The sequence below is a fragment of the Prionailurus bengalensis genome, chromosome E4 (assembly GCF_016509475.1).
Source record: "Prionailurus bengalensis isolate Pbe53 chromosome E4, Fcat_Pben_1.1_paternal_pri, whole genome shotgun sequence".
NCBI classification, from domain to species: domain Eukaryota; kingdom Metazoa; phylum Chordata; class Mammalia; order Carnivora; family Felidae; genus Prionailurus; species Prionailurus bengalensis.
Window position 1 is genome coordinate 13366856 of NC_057360.1, and position 16410 is coordinate 13383265.

At 41.3% G+C, this 16410-nt stretch overlaps 2 protein-coding genes across 4 annotated transcripts in view; both read left to right on the forward strand.

Moving 5' to 3' along the window:
* FMO2 (flavin containing dimethylaniline monoxygenase 2) overlaps positions 1-9171 on the forward strand; it is a 30596-nt gene extending 21425 nt beyond the window's left edge. For all 3 annotated transcript variants that reach the window (XM_043567616.1, XM_043567614.1, XM_043567615.1), the window contains 3 exons: positions 2795-3150; positions 5665-5737; positions 6752-9171. In XM_043567616.1, the coding sequence (XP_043423551.1) occupies positions 2795-3150; positions 5665-5737; positions 6752-7103 (781 nt within the window). In that variant the 3' untranslated portion in view covers positions 7104-9171. The remainder of the gene's footprint in view (positions 1-2794; positions 3151-5664; positions 5738-6751) is intronic.
* Positions 9172-15359: 6188 nt separating this feature from the next.
* FMO1 (flavin containing dimethylaniline monoxygenase 1) overlaps positions 15360-16410 on the forward strand; it is a 30810-nt gene continuing 29759 nt past the window's right edge. The window contains exon 1 of the mRNA XM_043567519.1: positions 15360-15476. The gene's annotated coding sequence lies outside the window, so the exon portion shown is untranslated. The remainder of the gene's footprint in view (positions 15477-16410) is intronic.

Consider the following 16410-nt stretch of genomic DNA (forward strand, 5'->3'; position numbering starts at 1 on the left):
GCTGCTTTTGTTGTTGTTGTTGTTGTTGTTGTTGTTGTTTGTTGGCTTTTGTTTGGTTGGTTTGGTCTGAACCACAGACATTTATTTCTCATAGTACTGGAGGCTGGGAAGTCTAAGATCAAGGTGCCAGCAGATTTGGTTTCTGGTGAGAGCCTTCTTCCTGTCTGGCAGACAGCTGCCTCCTCACTGTGTGCTCAAGTGAGGGGGGAGAGAAAGAGAGCTGGTTCTTTTATGCCTCTTCTTATGAGGTCTCTAATCCTATTGGATCAGGGCCCCACCCTTATGATCTCATTTTACCTTAATTACCTTTTTTTTTCTTTTTTTGTTTTCAGGAGTAAACTTTAGTGATTCACCTCTTACATGTAACACCCAGTGCTCATCCCAACAAGTGCCCTCCTTAATGCCCATCTCCCATTGAGCTCATCCTCCCACCCACCCACCGCTCCTACAGCAATCCTCCCTTTGGTCTCTGTATCCAAGGGTCTCTCATGGTTTGCCTCCCTCTCTGTTTTTATCTTTTCTTTCCCTTCCCCTATGTTCATCTGTTTTCTTTCTTAAATTCCACATATAAGTGAAATCATATGATATTTTTCTTTCTCTGGCTGACTTATTTCACTTAGCATAATACATTCTAGTTCCATCCACATTGTTGCAAATGGCAAGATTTCATTCTTTCTGATTGTTGAGTAATATTCCATTCTGTATATATACCACATCTTCCTTATCCATTCATAAGTCAATGGACATTTGGGCTCCTTCCATAATTTGGCTATTGTTGATAGCACTGCTATAAACATTGTGGGGCATGTGCCCCTTTGAATCAACGTTTTTGTATCCTTTGGATAAATACCTAGCAGTTCAGTCGTTGGATCATAGGGTAGTTCTATTTTTAATCTTTTGAGGAAACTCCAAACTGTTTTCCAGATTGGCTGCACCAGTTTGCATTCCCACCAGCAGTGCAAAACGGTTCCTCTTTCTCCACATCCTTGCCAACATCTGTTGTTTCCTGAGTTGTTAATTTTAGCCATTCTGACAGGTGTGAGGTGGTATCTCATCGTGGTTTTGATTTGTATTTCTCTGATGATGAGTGATGTTGAACATCTTTTCATGTGTTTGTTAGCCATTTGGATGTCTTCTTTGAAAAGTATCTGTGCCTTCTTCCCATTTCTTCACTGGATTATTTGGTTTTTTGGCTGTTAAATTTGATAAGTTCTTTGTAGATTTTGGATACTAACCCTTTATCCGATATGTCATTTGCAAATATCTTCTCCCATCCCATCAGTTGTCTTGGAAAAGGCTTCTCTAAGAGATTGTGACCTTCCTTTCAGAAGGGTGTAGTGGGACATGTGTCCCAAATTCTCCATGTGAACTACTGTTTGCTAACTCTGTACACCATAAGGGTTCTTCCTATGAGTGGCTTTTGAGAACATATTCACTATCTCTTTGCCAAAAAATAAATCTCTATTGAGCTCGAAGTTATATATCGCTGATCTTATAAACACAAGCAAACATTATGAATGTTTGTTTTTCTTTAGTGATAGCGGGCTCCTTCCCTTTAAAAAAAATACAAAAACAGAGGGTGCCTGGGTGGCTCTGTTGGTTAAGTATCCAATTCTTTTTTTTTTTAAGTTTATTTATTTGAGAGAGACAGAGAGAGAGTACAAGAAGGGGAGGGGCAAATAGGGAGGGGGACAGAGGATATGAAGCAGGTTCTGTGCTAACAGCAGAGAGCCTGACATGGGGCTCGAACTCACAACCAACTGAGTCACCCAGGTGCCCCACATCCAGCTCTTGATCTCAGCTCTGATTTTAATCTCAGGGTTGTGAGTTCCAGCCCTGCATTGGGCTCCATGCTGGGTGTGAAGCTTACATAAAAATGTATATATATATATATATACACAAAACACAAGAGCTTCGGAATCTTTTAACAAACACCATATGACTGCTCAGCTCTGATATCTAATACATGTAGCATGTATTTTCTTATATTAAAAAAATGTTTCTCAAATCTACAAAAAGGAATTCCAGAAATACAACCAGACTTTATCACCCATGCTATCACATACAGAGACTCCGTGGATATTTGGGATGAACAAATATTCCCAAACTTCAGTTTATACATTAATTGTAATACTAATCCCTTAATAAAGTTTCAAAACGAATGGGGATTTAACTAAATTCTCCTTTCTTACTTTATGATCAGATAGAGATTAAATGGAACAGCATGATAATTAAAGGCAGATAACATAAAACAATAGTGAAAATATCAATGGGATAATCATGACTGGAATATTCAGGGACTGACCCTGGTATTTTGGTTAAGTCCTTGGGAATGCCTCCTCTTTTTAAATGTCTTTTACCCACATCACTTACATGCCTTCCCTTCTTTGTTGAGGGAGAGATTTGTGATATAAGAATAAAGTTATCAAGATAGTAAGGTTCGGGGTAGACCAACTAGTTAAGTTAGAAAGATTTATGGATAGGGGCACCTGGGTGGCCCAGTCAGTTGAGCATCTCACTCTTGATTTTGGCTCAGATGGTGATCTCATAGTTGTGAGATCCAAACCCACATAGGGTTCTGTGCTGGGTGTGGCGCCTGCTTCAGATTCTTTCACTTCCTCTCCCTCTGCTCCTCCCCCTCCTCTCTCTCTCTCTTTAAAAAAAAAAAAAGAAAGAAAGTTTTGTGGATATTTGAGAAACCTCACTCAAAGAGCCCAACCCCATAAAATATCAAGAGAGTTCTAGGACTCCTTGTTAAATGTTCCTTCTAAGTATTTTCTTCTGGGTGTTTCAGACATCTCATGAAAGAACCTGTAGTAAATGATGATCTTCCAAGTCGTATACTCTATGGAGCCATCAAGGTGAAATCAAGAGTGATAGAGCTCACAGAAACTTCCGCCATCTTTGAAGATGGAACAGTGGAGGAGGATATTGATGTCATTGTCTTTGCAACGGGATATACTTTCTCTTTTCCCTTCCTGGAAGAGTCACTTGTTAAAGTAAAGGATAATACGGTCTCACTGTATAAGTACATGTTCCCTCCTCACCTGGAGAAGTCAACTCTGGCATGCATTGGTTTCATCCAGCCCCTAGGCTCCATTTTCCCAACTGTTGAACTTCAAGCTCGTTGGGCAACCAGAGTTTTCAAAGGTACGTGAGGGGCCAAATGAGGGGCTAAGGGTTTTACAACTGATGGAGCTTGCTCAATAGTAAGTTTAGACACAGAGGTTGCCAGTAAGAATGTGGCCAAACTTGGGCTGCTCTCATGAGATTAACATCCTAAAAAGTTAGTGGAGAATTTTCAAAGTAGCAAATACAGAGATAAAATAATACTAAATATCTGCAATCATCCTTTAAAAATATTAGAAAGTTCATCGAATTTCAATTGTCATAAAGCTAAGTACATACTATCCTTTCCTGGAATCATGAGAGAATAGTTGAGAAAAAAAAGATCTATGACTCCCAGTTTTACCTAGATGATGTTTATAAATTCCTCTGAATATATGCAAATCCAGAGACCCAGGGCCTTTCTGCATTAACTCCAAATTAACCCTTAGTATGTTTTTTTTTAATTTTTTAGATGTTTATTTATTTTTGAGAGAGAGAGTGAGACAGAGTGTGATCAGGGGAGGGGCAGAGAGAGAGGGAGACACAGAATCTAAAGCAGGCTCCAGGCTCTGAGCTGTCAGCACAGAGCCTGATGTGGGGCTCGAACCACAAACCGTGAGATCATGACCTGAACCGAAGTCAGAAGCTCAACCAACTGAGCCACCCAGGTGCCCCATCCCTTAATATGTTAAGAAACTCAACCTCACAGGTCCTTACAAAGTCATAAAGCTATTGAAAGTTTTCTAAGTATCTGTACAGCCTTTTGCATTCCTCCCTGACCCCAGGGTTCAAATTCAGCTCAACCAAAACTCATTGAATACCTAGCTTTGTGCTGGAACCTGGTGGAATAGAGAGAAATTTTTTTTTTATTTGAGAGAGAGAGAGCACACACAAGTGGGGGAGAGGGGCAGTGGGAGAGAGAATCTTAAGCAGGATCGGTGCTCAGCATGAAGCCCATTGATCCCATGATCCTGGGATCATGACTGAGCCAAAATGAAGAGTCAGATGCTCAACTGAGCCACCCAGGCAACCCTAGAGAGAAATTTAAACAGATCATTTCCACATACTAAGAAAAATGCTTTGGTAGAAGAATGCATGGAAGGTATAGGAAGAAGAGAAAGGATGCTTAGCAGCAGCAGAGTGGGGTAAAGGAGGGCATGTGGTCAAGGAAAACTTCCTAGATGACCAGGTTTCTCAGGTGCAAAAAAGGGAATCACTTGAGCCAAAGCACAGAGGCATGATGGATGTGGAGAATTATAAGCTGTCTGTTGTTCCCAGAACCTGACACATGAGGCAGAGAGGGGTGAGAGATTATTCTTTCTGGAGAAGTGGCCAGGACACAGGAGCCTTTGTAAGGCATGCTAAGAAGGTTACAATACAAAACTTAGGTCAGCGCTTTCCAAATCTGGCTACACATAAAAATCATCTGGTGGACCCTTAGGGACCCTGATTAAGTCTGGCTTGAGGACCTAGAATCTCCATTTTAGAAAGCTTTGCAGCCAGAGGACCCAATGAGAGGTTATAAGCAAAGAAGAGACATTATCAGATTTACATTTTCAATAGATTAGTTCAGCATTAGTGTGGAACATAGATTTGAAAGGAGAAAAGAATGAGGTCTTGGAGACCAGTGAGAAGGCTGGTCTGCAAGTCTCTACTGAAACACGATGCAGCTGAGCCAGGCAGAGAGAAAGTAGTGAAGGTGATAGAAATGTGAGAAATAATTAGGGATAAAATCCGCAGGACATAATGATCAGCTGAATGTAGAAAATCAGAGAGAGAGAGAGACAGGAATCACAGATGACTCTCAGATCTCTAGTATGGGAACTGGGGGGACAGCAGAGCTATGAATAGAGAGAACAGAAGAAGAAGAAGGGAAGAGAGAGGACGTGTGGAAGAAGATGTAAGTCTGACCAGGAGGGCTTTAATGACACGCTTGGTTATGGACTCGTTGACTCTGGTATGTCTGATGACCAGCCATATCCAGGGGAGACTGACCATTTCAACATGCCCGAGAACACCCGTGGACAGAGATGTAATCACAAGCACATAGTGATAACTCCTACATCAATCTACTTCCTCTGTCCCCACTGCTCAACCTTACCTCCACCAGGCTTACTTCAACAGCCTCTTAACTGGTCTCGCTGCCACTAATCTCACTTCCCTGGAGCCCATTTTCCAAAATTCAGCAGCTAGAAGAATCTTTCCAAAAGGCAAATCTGATCTTGTCACCACCTGCAGAAAATCCTCCCATGGCTTCCTATCACCTTCAGGATACAGCTCAAGCCACCTGGCATGGCTTCCAGCTCTTCAGGCTCACCTTCCTTCTCCAGCCACTTCTCTTACTCCCTCCACCTCAGAGTTCACACAGTAGCCCATGCTCCCCTTATGGGCAGCATCACCTAGAACTCAAGAAGAGAGCAGCACACCCCAAAGTTCAACAACACAGCAGCCCTGACTGGCGTAACAGGGGTCAGAGTTTAATGGTGGGAATCAAGTACTAGATAAAGCAAGGATACTGAACCAAACCCACTACTCAAACCAGCCTTTTATTTCTAGGCTTGTGTACCTTGCCCTCAGAGAAGACTATGATGGCAGACACTATCAAGAGGAATGAAAAAAGAATAGATCTGTAAGAATTTTTTTTCTAATTCTTTACACAGAGCAGTGTTTCTCAAAGCATAGTGATCTGACTACCCACAAGAACCACCTAGCTGTTTCTTAAACATTTCCTGGGTCACAACCCAAACCAACTGAATCAGAACCTCCAGATGAGACTAGAAACCTGTATTTTTATGTTCTCCCTAGGTGATTCTTATACATATTAGTTTAAGAACCAACTACGTAAAGCTACAAGTGTTACCAAATCAGGACATTTTTCCTGGACTTAATTTTATCTGGCTTTGTGTGATGCCTGTGTTCAATTCCATATCTTCTCAGGCTGCCCGCTCTCTGTGGTTGGAGAGGAAATTGGATGGGGCAGTGATGGTGACAATGGCCTGACTGTCTCTGGAAGGATGGCTGGGGGATGTCCTATCAAACTAAATTATAAAAGGAGTTGATCTGAAGCGAAAGTTCAAAGAAGCATACTTTGTGATACGGTAGAATGGGGTTCAGTAGTGATCAAGCACCCTTGGACAGCTGACTTGGGGGCCTCATATATAGGGGTTTTCTCATGATTAAATTCTAATTAATCTAACATTTACTGAGCATCTATTACGTTCCAGCCACAGTGCCAAGTACTTTCATAATTTAGCAGGTAAATATTAAGTATCTTTTCTGTGCAAGACACTGAGCTCAGATTTCATCTGCATTCGCTCATGAATCTTTGCAGCAATCTTGATTAATTTGTACTTGCCTGGAGAATTGAAGCTACTCATTAAATACCAAGTAATAATCCTGGTTTTAAACCTTGTCACATTCCCAGAACTGCCATGAATTCATGACTATTTCTTTCACGGCCTACTCTCAATCTGAGATCTGGGCCTTCTAATGAGATAAGCTCACACCTTCCACTGGCGATTTATTCAAAACTCATTTATTCATTCACTCAGTCCTTCTTTCTTTCAACAGCCCTCGAACAGCTACTGTTCTTATGTGACTTATAACATTTTGTGAATCTGCCCTCTCTACGTTCTTCATTAAGGTTTGGAAAGAGTCAGAGTCAGACACTGCAGACCGATTATATCGACTACTTGGACGAGCTCGCTTCAGAGATAGGTGCGAAGCCAGACGTCCTGTCTCTCCTGCTAAAAGATCCCAAACTGGCCATGAAGCTCTATTTCGGACCCTGCAACTCCTACCAGTACCGGCTCACTGGGCCTGGGCAGTGGAAGGGAGCCAGAAGTGCCATTATCACTCAGAAAAAGAGGATACTGAAGCCTTTAAAGACACAGGCACTAACAACCTCATCTAATTTCCTAGTTTCCTTCCTGTTGAAAATCCTGGGGCTTCTTGCTATTTCTATGGCCTTTTTTTTCCAGCTTCAGTGGTTCTAATCTGTCAGAGTAAGGCTTTTGACTTTAGTGTCAGTCAGCTCCTCTTTAAAAACAAAAAAGGCTAAAAGAAAAAATATTAAATCTAGATTCTATGTTTCAGAGCTGATAGGAACAGAGAGGTGGTTGTAGAGAATTAGCAGAATTAGGTCCGTGTAAAACACCAAAATGGCGTCATGAAATGTCTTGGCCATTCCAACCTTTCCTCAAGTTCGCCAGATTGTCCAAAAGGACAAATAACATGGCCATGTACATAGTGCTGCCAGCCCTTATGTAACACAGTTGTGTGGAAAAAAACAGAAATGCACAGAATGAAAAGCAGGCCCCATGGCTTAAAACATTGGAAAATTTCAACAGTGAGTAAATATCTAATCCCCTGCGTGATGCTCTTAATAGTCCCCTTACCCAGACTGTATTTGGTAACAAAGTCCTTGGGTGTTACATCATGCTCCATTTGCTTAGTGGGGCATTGCTCAAAAATCCTGGAGATGACAATGAGAGGATAGACTCAAAAAACGATGGCAATGATGTGACAGACTTCTAGCACCTCATGTTGAAAGCTGAGCCAATAGCCACATTTCTGATACTTTGACATAAAACCACTGTAAAAATAAAAATAAATATGCCATAATAGCTATATACATATTTAGTACTTACCATTGACCAGACATTGTGCTAAGTGCACAGTATAGTATTCACTTCATTTAATTCTTGTGATAATTTTGTTAGATGGGTGTGGCTATCATACCCACTTGTCAGATGATGGAACTGAGACTCAGAGCATTTGGGTAACATGCCCAAGACCATACAGCTGGTCTTGTCGTGGAGCTGGGATTTGAACCCAGTTTTGCTTGACTCTAGAATCTACTTATTGACAAAAGTCCTTATTATTGATCAAGTACTTATTAACAGTTTATTTTCTTTATAATCATATATATGTTGCTTTGGGAGGAACTTAACACAGATAATAGCACTCTTCTTGCAAATATGATCAATTGATTTTTTTTTGAGTGAGAGAGAGAGAGTACATGAGTGGGGAAGAGGAGTAGAGGCACAAGGGGAGAGAGAATCCTAAGCAAGCTCCACACTTGGCGTGGAGTCCAATGTGGGGCTTGATCGCACGACTGTGAGATCACGACCTGAGCTGAAATCAAGAGTCAGATATTCAACCAACCAAACTATCCAGGCACCCCCAATTAATTGATTCATAATATTTGATTTATAGTCAAGCTAGGTCTAAAAAGCATTTGAAGGGATTAACAGTGCGAGACACCTATACAAGAACATTTCAAATAGCCACTGACATTTTGAAAAAATAAGCACCAAGGAAGAAGTATATGTTCCAAGTAGATGAAAAGCATTATAATGATTGAGCCTTGTATATAGCTCTAACTTTATAATCAAGGCAAAAGCAAAACAATATGTAATCTCCGTCATCTGATGAAAGGAAGCATACCAGTTTTTTAGGAGACACATTTTCTTGGAACTGAAATCTAAAAAAAGACACAAGCAATTCAATGTCAGTAAGCTTTGAGCAACATAATAAACATCCAGTTTATCTGTCCACTACAGCCATTCTTTCCATGAAGTGTGCTTTGGGAGATAAACTATGCCCTAAACCCAGATGAAGGCCTTCTGAAGAGGGAAAAGGTCAGAGATTAGAGATTTAGACAAATGTCTCCTCTTACTTTTCCAAAGCCTTTGTGGACACTGTTCTTTACTTGGGCCTGGATTTGTTTCTGAAATGCCTAGAGCAATGTAATGACAATCGCTATCAGTGGAAGCTTTATTTCTTTAGAGTCCATTGAAATAACACCACCATTTAAATGCAACATTTGTTTTCATTGCTCCTATAAGCAGTTTCCTTTGAAAAAATTGCAGATGGTATGTATACTTCTTGATTAAAAACTGATTATTTTGCTAATTATTAAAGATTATTTGCAAGCCTTTATATCATTAATAATAATAATAGAATTTATCAATCTTGTATAGCAAGAGAAGGTGAACTACTTCCGGTAGGTTAAATCCAGTGTACTACCTATTTCTATAAATAAAGTTTTATTGGAACACAGTCACAACATACATTGACGGTCTGTGGCCACTTGCAAGCTACAATGGCGGAGTTGAGCAGCTGTGATAGAAACAGTAGGACTCACAAAGCCTAAAATATTTTACTATCTGGCCCTTTAGGGAGAAAGTCTGCCAATTTCTTTGTCGTCCCAATTATTTTTCATAACTTGCTTCATTCATCGTTACCACTACCAGGGAAGTAACTATGGTTATTATCCTACTTTTACAGTGGAACGAATTGAGAAACAAGTGTCAGGTTGATACTGAATCAGTGGGGAAAATAGCTCCATTAGGACAAAATTATTATTAAATGTATAACCTTGAAAGTTTTAGAAAGAGGATGATCTCTTGAAATCTTTCCAAATATTCCGAAATCTTTTTAAAAACATAAATAGTTCATTTCCAGAGTCTGAGATTCACTAAGGAAGACTCATCCAAGTTTATTCTTCTGCCTCTATATACCCTGAAACAGGAAACTATCCCAGACAAATCACCTAGGATAGTTTGTTCCAAACTACAACCCACAGACTATCTCAGGGAGCTTCTAGAAGTGCAGATTCTTGGAGGAGGAATTAAGATGGCAGAGAAATAGAGGGACCCTAAGCTTGGTGCATCCCTCTAGCATAGCTAGATAGTTATCAAAGCATGCTGAACACCCAAGAAATCAATCAGACGTCTGAGAGAACAAAAACTGGTGGTCTACAAGTAGAAAAGCCACCACCTTTCGGAAGGCAGGAAGTGCTGAGCGTTGACTCAGGGGAGATATAACTGTGGGTACACCAGTGGGGAGGGAGCCCTGCTCATGGAGACTACCACAAAGTATTATAAGCAGCAGGGCACAAAGTCTGAGTCTTTAGAAGTCCACTACCATGGGACGTGCCTGACTTAAAGGTACTCGGGTGGCAGAGCAAGGCGGAGTCCCAGGAGTGACAGTATGGACTGAGGATCCCCTGGGTCGCAAGAAGAATGGGTGGCTCCCACATGCTGCACTGTTCCCAGGCACAGGAGCAGGGACTCTGGCTGAGGGCAGTGAGCCAGGGTGCCAGCTTTCTGCTCTACTTTGCTATAAACTCTGAACCACTGCATGATCATGTGATCACTTCCTAGCACGGGCTGGCAAACACTTGTGCTGTTGCACAAGTATGGCAAGACCCTCCCCCAGAGGAACAGCACTGGTCCAGGCTGCAAAAGTTTCTAAAATTTGGAGTTTTGAAACTCAGTCACACGCCTGCGATAAAAGAAGATCGGACACAGGCAGGGTGAACGCAGGGTCCTGACAGAAACCAGGGACACAAGAGGGATGACTGATTGTTCTTCTGTGAGGGTTCCCCCAAAGAGTGGGGGGGCACAAACTTTCAGCTCCAGAGCTGAAGAATGTGGCACCACCATATTCATCCCACCCATCAGCGCTGAAAGTCTTCAAGGAGCAAATCAGCACCACCTAGTGGAGGCCTAAGCTACCTACACCAAGCCTCACCCACCGTGTGCCCTGGAGGTGTATTTCCACTGAACAAGACAGCAGGAGAATGAGCCCAGCATTCCCCTCCCCCAGAAGACCAACACAAACAACTCACTCACACCAAGTCTACTGATCATAGAGTGCTGCAATCTTCAGCTCTAGGGGAAATAGGATCTCACTTCCTTTTTACTTATATTCTTTATTTTATTTTTTTCACTTATTTTCTTATTCTTTTCTATTCCTTATTTATTATTATTTTAATTTTTATTTATATATATATTTTTAAATTTTTTGTTTGTTTTCATTTCATTTCATTTTATTTATCTATAATAAACAGTGCAGCATGTTGGAGCCACCCACTCTTCTTGGGACCCAGGGGATCCTCAGTCCATACGGTCACTCCTGGGACTCCGCCTTGCTTTTGGGTGGTTGGGGGGGCAATATAGATTGTTTTAAAAAGCAGACCAAAACACAGCCAGGATCTACTTTTTGGGGTTTTTTAATTTTTTTTCCTTGTTTTTTTCTTTGTTTTTGTGTGTGTGTGTGTGTGTGTGTGTGTGTTTGTTTTGTTTTGTTTTTGTTTTCTTCCCTTATTTTTTTCCTAGACAAAATGATGAGATGGAAAATTTGCCCCAAAAGAAAGAACAGGAAATAGATCTCATGTCCAGAGATTTAACCAATACAGATATAAGATGTCTGAACTATAATTTAAAATAATGATTATAAGGATTCACTGGGCTTGAGAAAAGCATAGAAGACACTAGAGAATCCCTCTCTTCAGAGATAAAAGAACTAAAATCTAGTCAGGCTGAAATTAAAAATGCTATAACTGAAAATGCAAACCCATAAGGAGACCATAAAAATGAAGAGGGATAAAACAGAGGAGTGAATCAGTGACACAGAAGATAAAATTATGGAAAATACTGAAGCTGAAAAGAAGAAGAAAATAAAGGTAACAGATCGTGAAGGCAGACTTCGGGAACTCGGCAACTTGTTAAATGGAATAACATTTGTATCATAGGAGTCCCAGAAGATGAAGAGAGAGAAAAAGGGGCAGAAGGTTTATTCAAACAAATTATCACTAAAACTTTCCTAATCTGGGAAAGGACACAGACATCAAAATCCAAGAAGCAGAGAGAACTCCCATGAAAGTCAACAAAACCCAACCATCACCAAGGCATATCCTAACCACATTCATGAAATACACAGACAAGGAAAGAATCCTGAAAGCAGCAAGGGAAAATAGTCCTTAACCTACAAGGGAAGATAGATCAGGTTCACTGCAGATCTGTCCACAGAAACTTGGCAGGCAAGAAAGGAATGGCAGAAATATTCAATGTGGTGAATGGGAAAAATGTGCAGCCAATAATTCTTTATCCAGCAAAGCTGTCATTCAGAATAGAGAGAGAGAGAGAGTTTCCCAGACCAAAAAAAAAAAAAAAAAAAAAAAAAAAAAAGAAAAAACTAAAGGAGTTTGTGACCACTAAACCAGTCACAAATTTTAAGGGGGACTCTGAGTAGAGAAAAAAAAACCTAAAAGCAACAAGACTAGTCACTGATTCACCACTGTTGGCAGAGAAAGGACCCATTCCAAGTAAAATATTTGACCTTCAGTAGGCACGGTACCCTCTCCACCTGTCCTTTCAGCACTACTAGTCTGCAGGTGTGTTCTCACAAAAAGAAAAAGAACAACCTCAATGTGAAAGGGACTTAGGGAGTTACCCACTCTTAGGAATATCACTCAACCAATCACCATCAAGAAAGGCACCTGTGGAGCCTCTTGATGCTTTCTTCTGGGGGAGTGGGAGAGCTGAGGGGTAGGACTTGTGGCTGTCTTTAATTTTTAGAGGGAGAAAGAAAAAATTGCACTGGGTGGGTCTAATTTACTAAAGCTAAGTAAATTCTACACTCTCTTTCAACTCCGCTCCGCATCAGAGCAGGGTGGGGGAGGGAGGGTGGAGAGACTTCAGAAGATAATTTAGAAATACAGTGAAGAAGCCAGAAACATCATTCTAGTGCATCCATCAATAGAAGCCAGGTATGGTGCACTAACAACCAATCCCCAAAGCTCAAAACCTTGAAATAAGACAAAGATCCTTCCTCTTTCACGTTATGTATCTACTGGAGGCTAGGTTCTGCTCATCAGAGTCACTCAGGCATCCAGGCTAATGGAACAGCCTGGTTGAAAGTCTGAAAGTAGCTATAGCCACCGTGAAGAAAAAGAAAGTGCTCTCTGGTCTTACACTGGCAATTAACAGCTCTGAGCCCAGAAAGGACATATGTTACTTTGGCCCACATTTCACCGACCAGAACTAGTCACATGTTCCCAGCCAAACACCAAGAGACCAAGAAGTTCTATCCTACCATGCACCCAGAAGGCAGAAAGTCCAAAATACTTCCTAAAAAGCATGATTGTCTACCAATATGGCTTCCTAGGGCTCAAAAAGGGCCTGGATAGCTTTCTCCATTCCATGGCCTCAAGCACAGCTAATTTACAATAAGCCCTAAAAATAGCAGAAAGTAAAGGTGTCACTGAAAGCCAATCTTCTCATTTTTAATTACTACAAGTCTCTTGCTAATTAAGAAAAATGAGATGATCTGATCAATGATCATGTTTAGGCTCAAGCAACGTTTTAAGTTCTTTGTTTCTACTTATGTCAGCAGCATGCCTGGTAAGGCCTAGTGACCTTACTACTAGGCATGTGCCAAAGATGCATGTACATATCAAAGTAAGTGCCTACGCCAAGTGTCCATCAACTGATGAACAGATAAAGAAGATGTGGTATATATATCCAATGAAATATTACTCAGCCATCAAACAGAGTGAAATCTTAGGGCACCTGGATGGCTCAGTTGGTGAAGCATCTGACTTCAACTCAGGTCATGATCTCACAGTTCGTGAGTTCAAGCCCTGCCTTGCTCTTTCTGCTGTCGGCACAGAGCTCGCTTCGGATCCTCTGTCCCCCTCTATCTGCCCCTTCTCCCCCTCCTCCCTCAAAAGTGAATAAACATTTTTTTAAAAAAGAATGAAATCTTGCCATTGTCAATGATGCGGATGGAGCTAGACAAATATCATATGATTTCACTCAAATGTGAAATTTAGGAAACAAAACAGGCGAACATATGAGTGGGGGGGGGGAAGAGAGGGAAGCAAACCATAAGAGACTCTTAACAATAGAGAACAAACCGAGGATTGATGGAGAGAGGTGGGAGGGGGATGGGCTAAATGGGTGATGGGTATTAAGGAGGGCACTTGTTATGATGGGTGTTACATATGAGTGATGAATCACTAAATTCTATTCCTGAAACCAACATTACACTATATGTTAGTTAACTCGAATTTAACTAAACTTTGGGGTGGGGGAAGTAAATGCCTAAGTACTGGGGTTTGGGACACTAATTGTGGCCCTAGTTCTCAAGGTGTCCCTGACTTGACGTCAAAGATACTCTGGTTTTTAAAAACATGCTTGAACTAATACCACTTTTGAGGGCTCCCTTTCTGGGTAAAAACTAAACTTTGAAATGATTCAAATATTGTCCTCATAGCTGCAGGAAGGCAGCTGAACTCCACACAGCTAACAGTGCTGTCTCCGTGCCAAGTCTTTTGCCAGAAGCAAGGTAAAGGGTAAGCCTAATGAGCCAGCAACAGACTGGGTGATACACAAGGCTGTCTAGATACAGAGCTGAAGGGTGTGGTTATACCATAATGAAAATCAAGAAAAAGATTTATTCTTCCAGAACCTTCTCCCTGCTTCAATCTTACCAATCGGTCCTGACGTTTACTCTCTGTGCCTGTGGGAGTCATTTCAATACCACAAGTCCATAACCAAGACACCTTATCTGTCCTGGCAATGACATCGTTATCACCTTCATTGCAGCCACTCAGTGTTTACTATGCAAAAAAAAATTTCTGCGTGGATTATCCCATCTAATCCCCACCACAACCATCTGAGTTAGGTATTATTATGTTTATTTTAATTGAATAAGCTGAAGCTTTAAAAAGTTATATAATTTTCCCAAGATTATTCTGGTAATAACTGGTGAAGAGAGTACTCAAACCCAGGACTTGTGACTCCAAAGGTCATGATCTACCCAGATGTTTGTTACATTTCCCAAATGTCTGGGCAATCATCTGTACTTAAAAAGTCTTTTAAAAATGAATTTAACAATGTGGGTGATGTATGGTTTAAAAATAATAATGTGAAGGGCACCCAAGTGGCTGTCAGCTAAGCGTCTGACTCTTGGTTTTGGCTCAGGTCATGATCTCATGGTTTGTGGGTTCAACATTCCCTCATTGGGCTCTGTGCTGACAGCACAGAGCCTTCTTGGGGTTCTCTCTCTCTCTCTCTCTCTCTCTCTCTCTCTCTCTGCCCCTCTCCTACTTGCTCCCTCTCTCTCGAAAATAAATAAACATTAAAAAAAAAACAAATAAATAAAAACAATGTTAAATGGATCAAAACTTTGAAAGTGAACCTTTGGTATAGCAGCTATTGATATGATTGTCTTATTTGCTCCCTTTGAACAGCGAAGTTGATGAACAGTTAAGATGCCGCTGTGACTCACTAAGTTAATTTCTATTCTGCAGGGTGAAGTGTGAGTCTAAAGGGCATATCACCCACCAGGCAATGTTTTTCTCTTAGCATGATTGTACCATTAATCAAGTTAAAATGTAAGCAAAGACTAACCTTAGGTCCCAAATTCTGCATAACATTCCTTATCTCTCAGACCCAGTTCATCCGGAGCCAGGGCCTGCTAGGACAACATTGGCTTGTGCTCATCCATTTCAATTCCTGCTGGCTCCAGAGTCCAAACTATAGTGGGAACCGTGGGAATTCCAGTACATTAAAGTAACTACATAAAGTAAGTAACCAGATATAATCTCTGCTTTCTTTGAATTAGGGAGGTGGGACCCAGATTTTTTCTGTTTTGTTATTGTGCTTCAGGACAGAATTACCTCCCATTTGGCACAAGTTGGGAAAGATAAGTAACCCCCCGTTGGCATCTGAGTTGTCCTTTTCCCGTTGTTAAAAGTGCTCCATTCTATGCATTGTGACAAAGTTTCTTGAGTTTCTATGGTCAGATCTCTCTTGTTAACCCCACTCCCAGATGAATTCACTATAACTCTCAAAGGTTTTGGAAATCTTTTATAGATACCCAGTTTAATGTCTTCTGATTTACAGATGGTGGAGCTGAGTCTCAGTCCTTCATTACTTCTTCATTTCTCCTCCAGCCTAGGGAAACTCTGTGGCCTTGTAACTGACAAGATAAATTTAAATCCTAGCAGAATTTTTCTTATGTGGTTAGGAATGGGCTTGAGCAGGCGAGGAACAGCTGCGGGAACACAGGAATCACAAAGCACGGCCCTGCTCTGACCTCAGTTTCTTACCAGCTTGTGCTCATCTGTTCCCAGGGGCCAAGGAGGCACCTTCACCCCTCCCCCAACTGCCATCCATCCAGCTAAATCTACTGTCTCTTCTTAGTCTTGAAATGCACGGCCCACTTAAGGACATTATATCATGGGGCACCTGGGTGGCTCAGTCGGTTAAGGGTTGGACTTCAGCTTATGTCATGATCTCATGCTTCATGAGTTTGAGCCCCACATCGGGCTGTCTGCTGTCAGCACAGAGCCAGCTGTGGATCCTCTGTCCCCGGCTCTTTCTGCCCCTCCCCCGCTCATGCACACGTGCACGCGCACTTGCACGCGCATTCTCTCTCTCTCTCTCTCTCTCTCTCTCAAAAATAAAATAAACATTAAGAAAATGATATTGTATCATTGTGCAC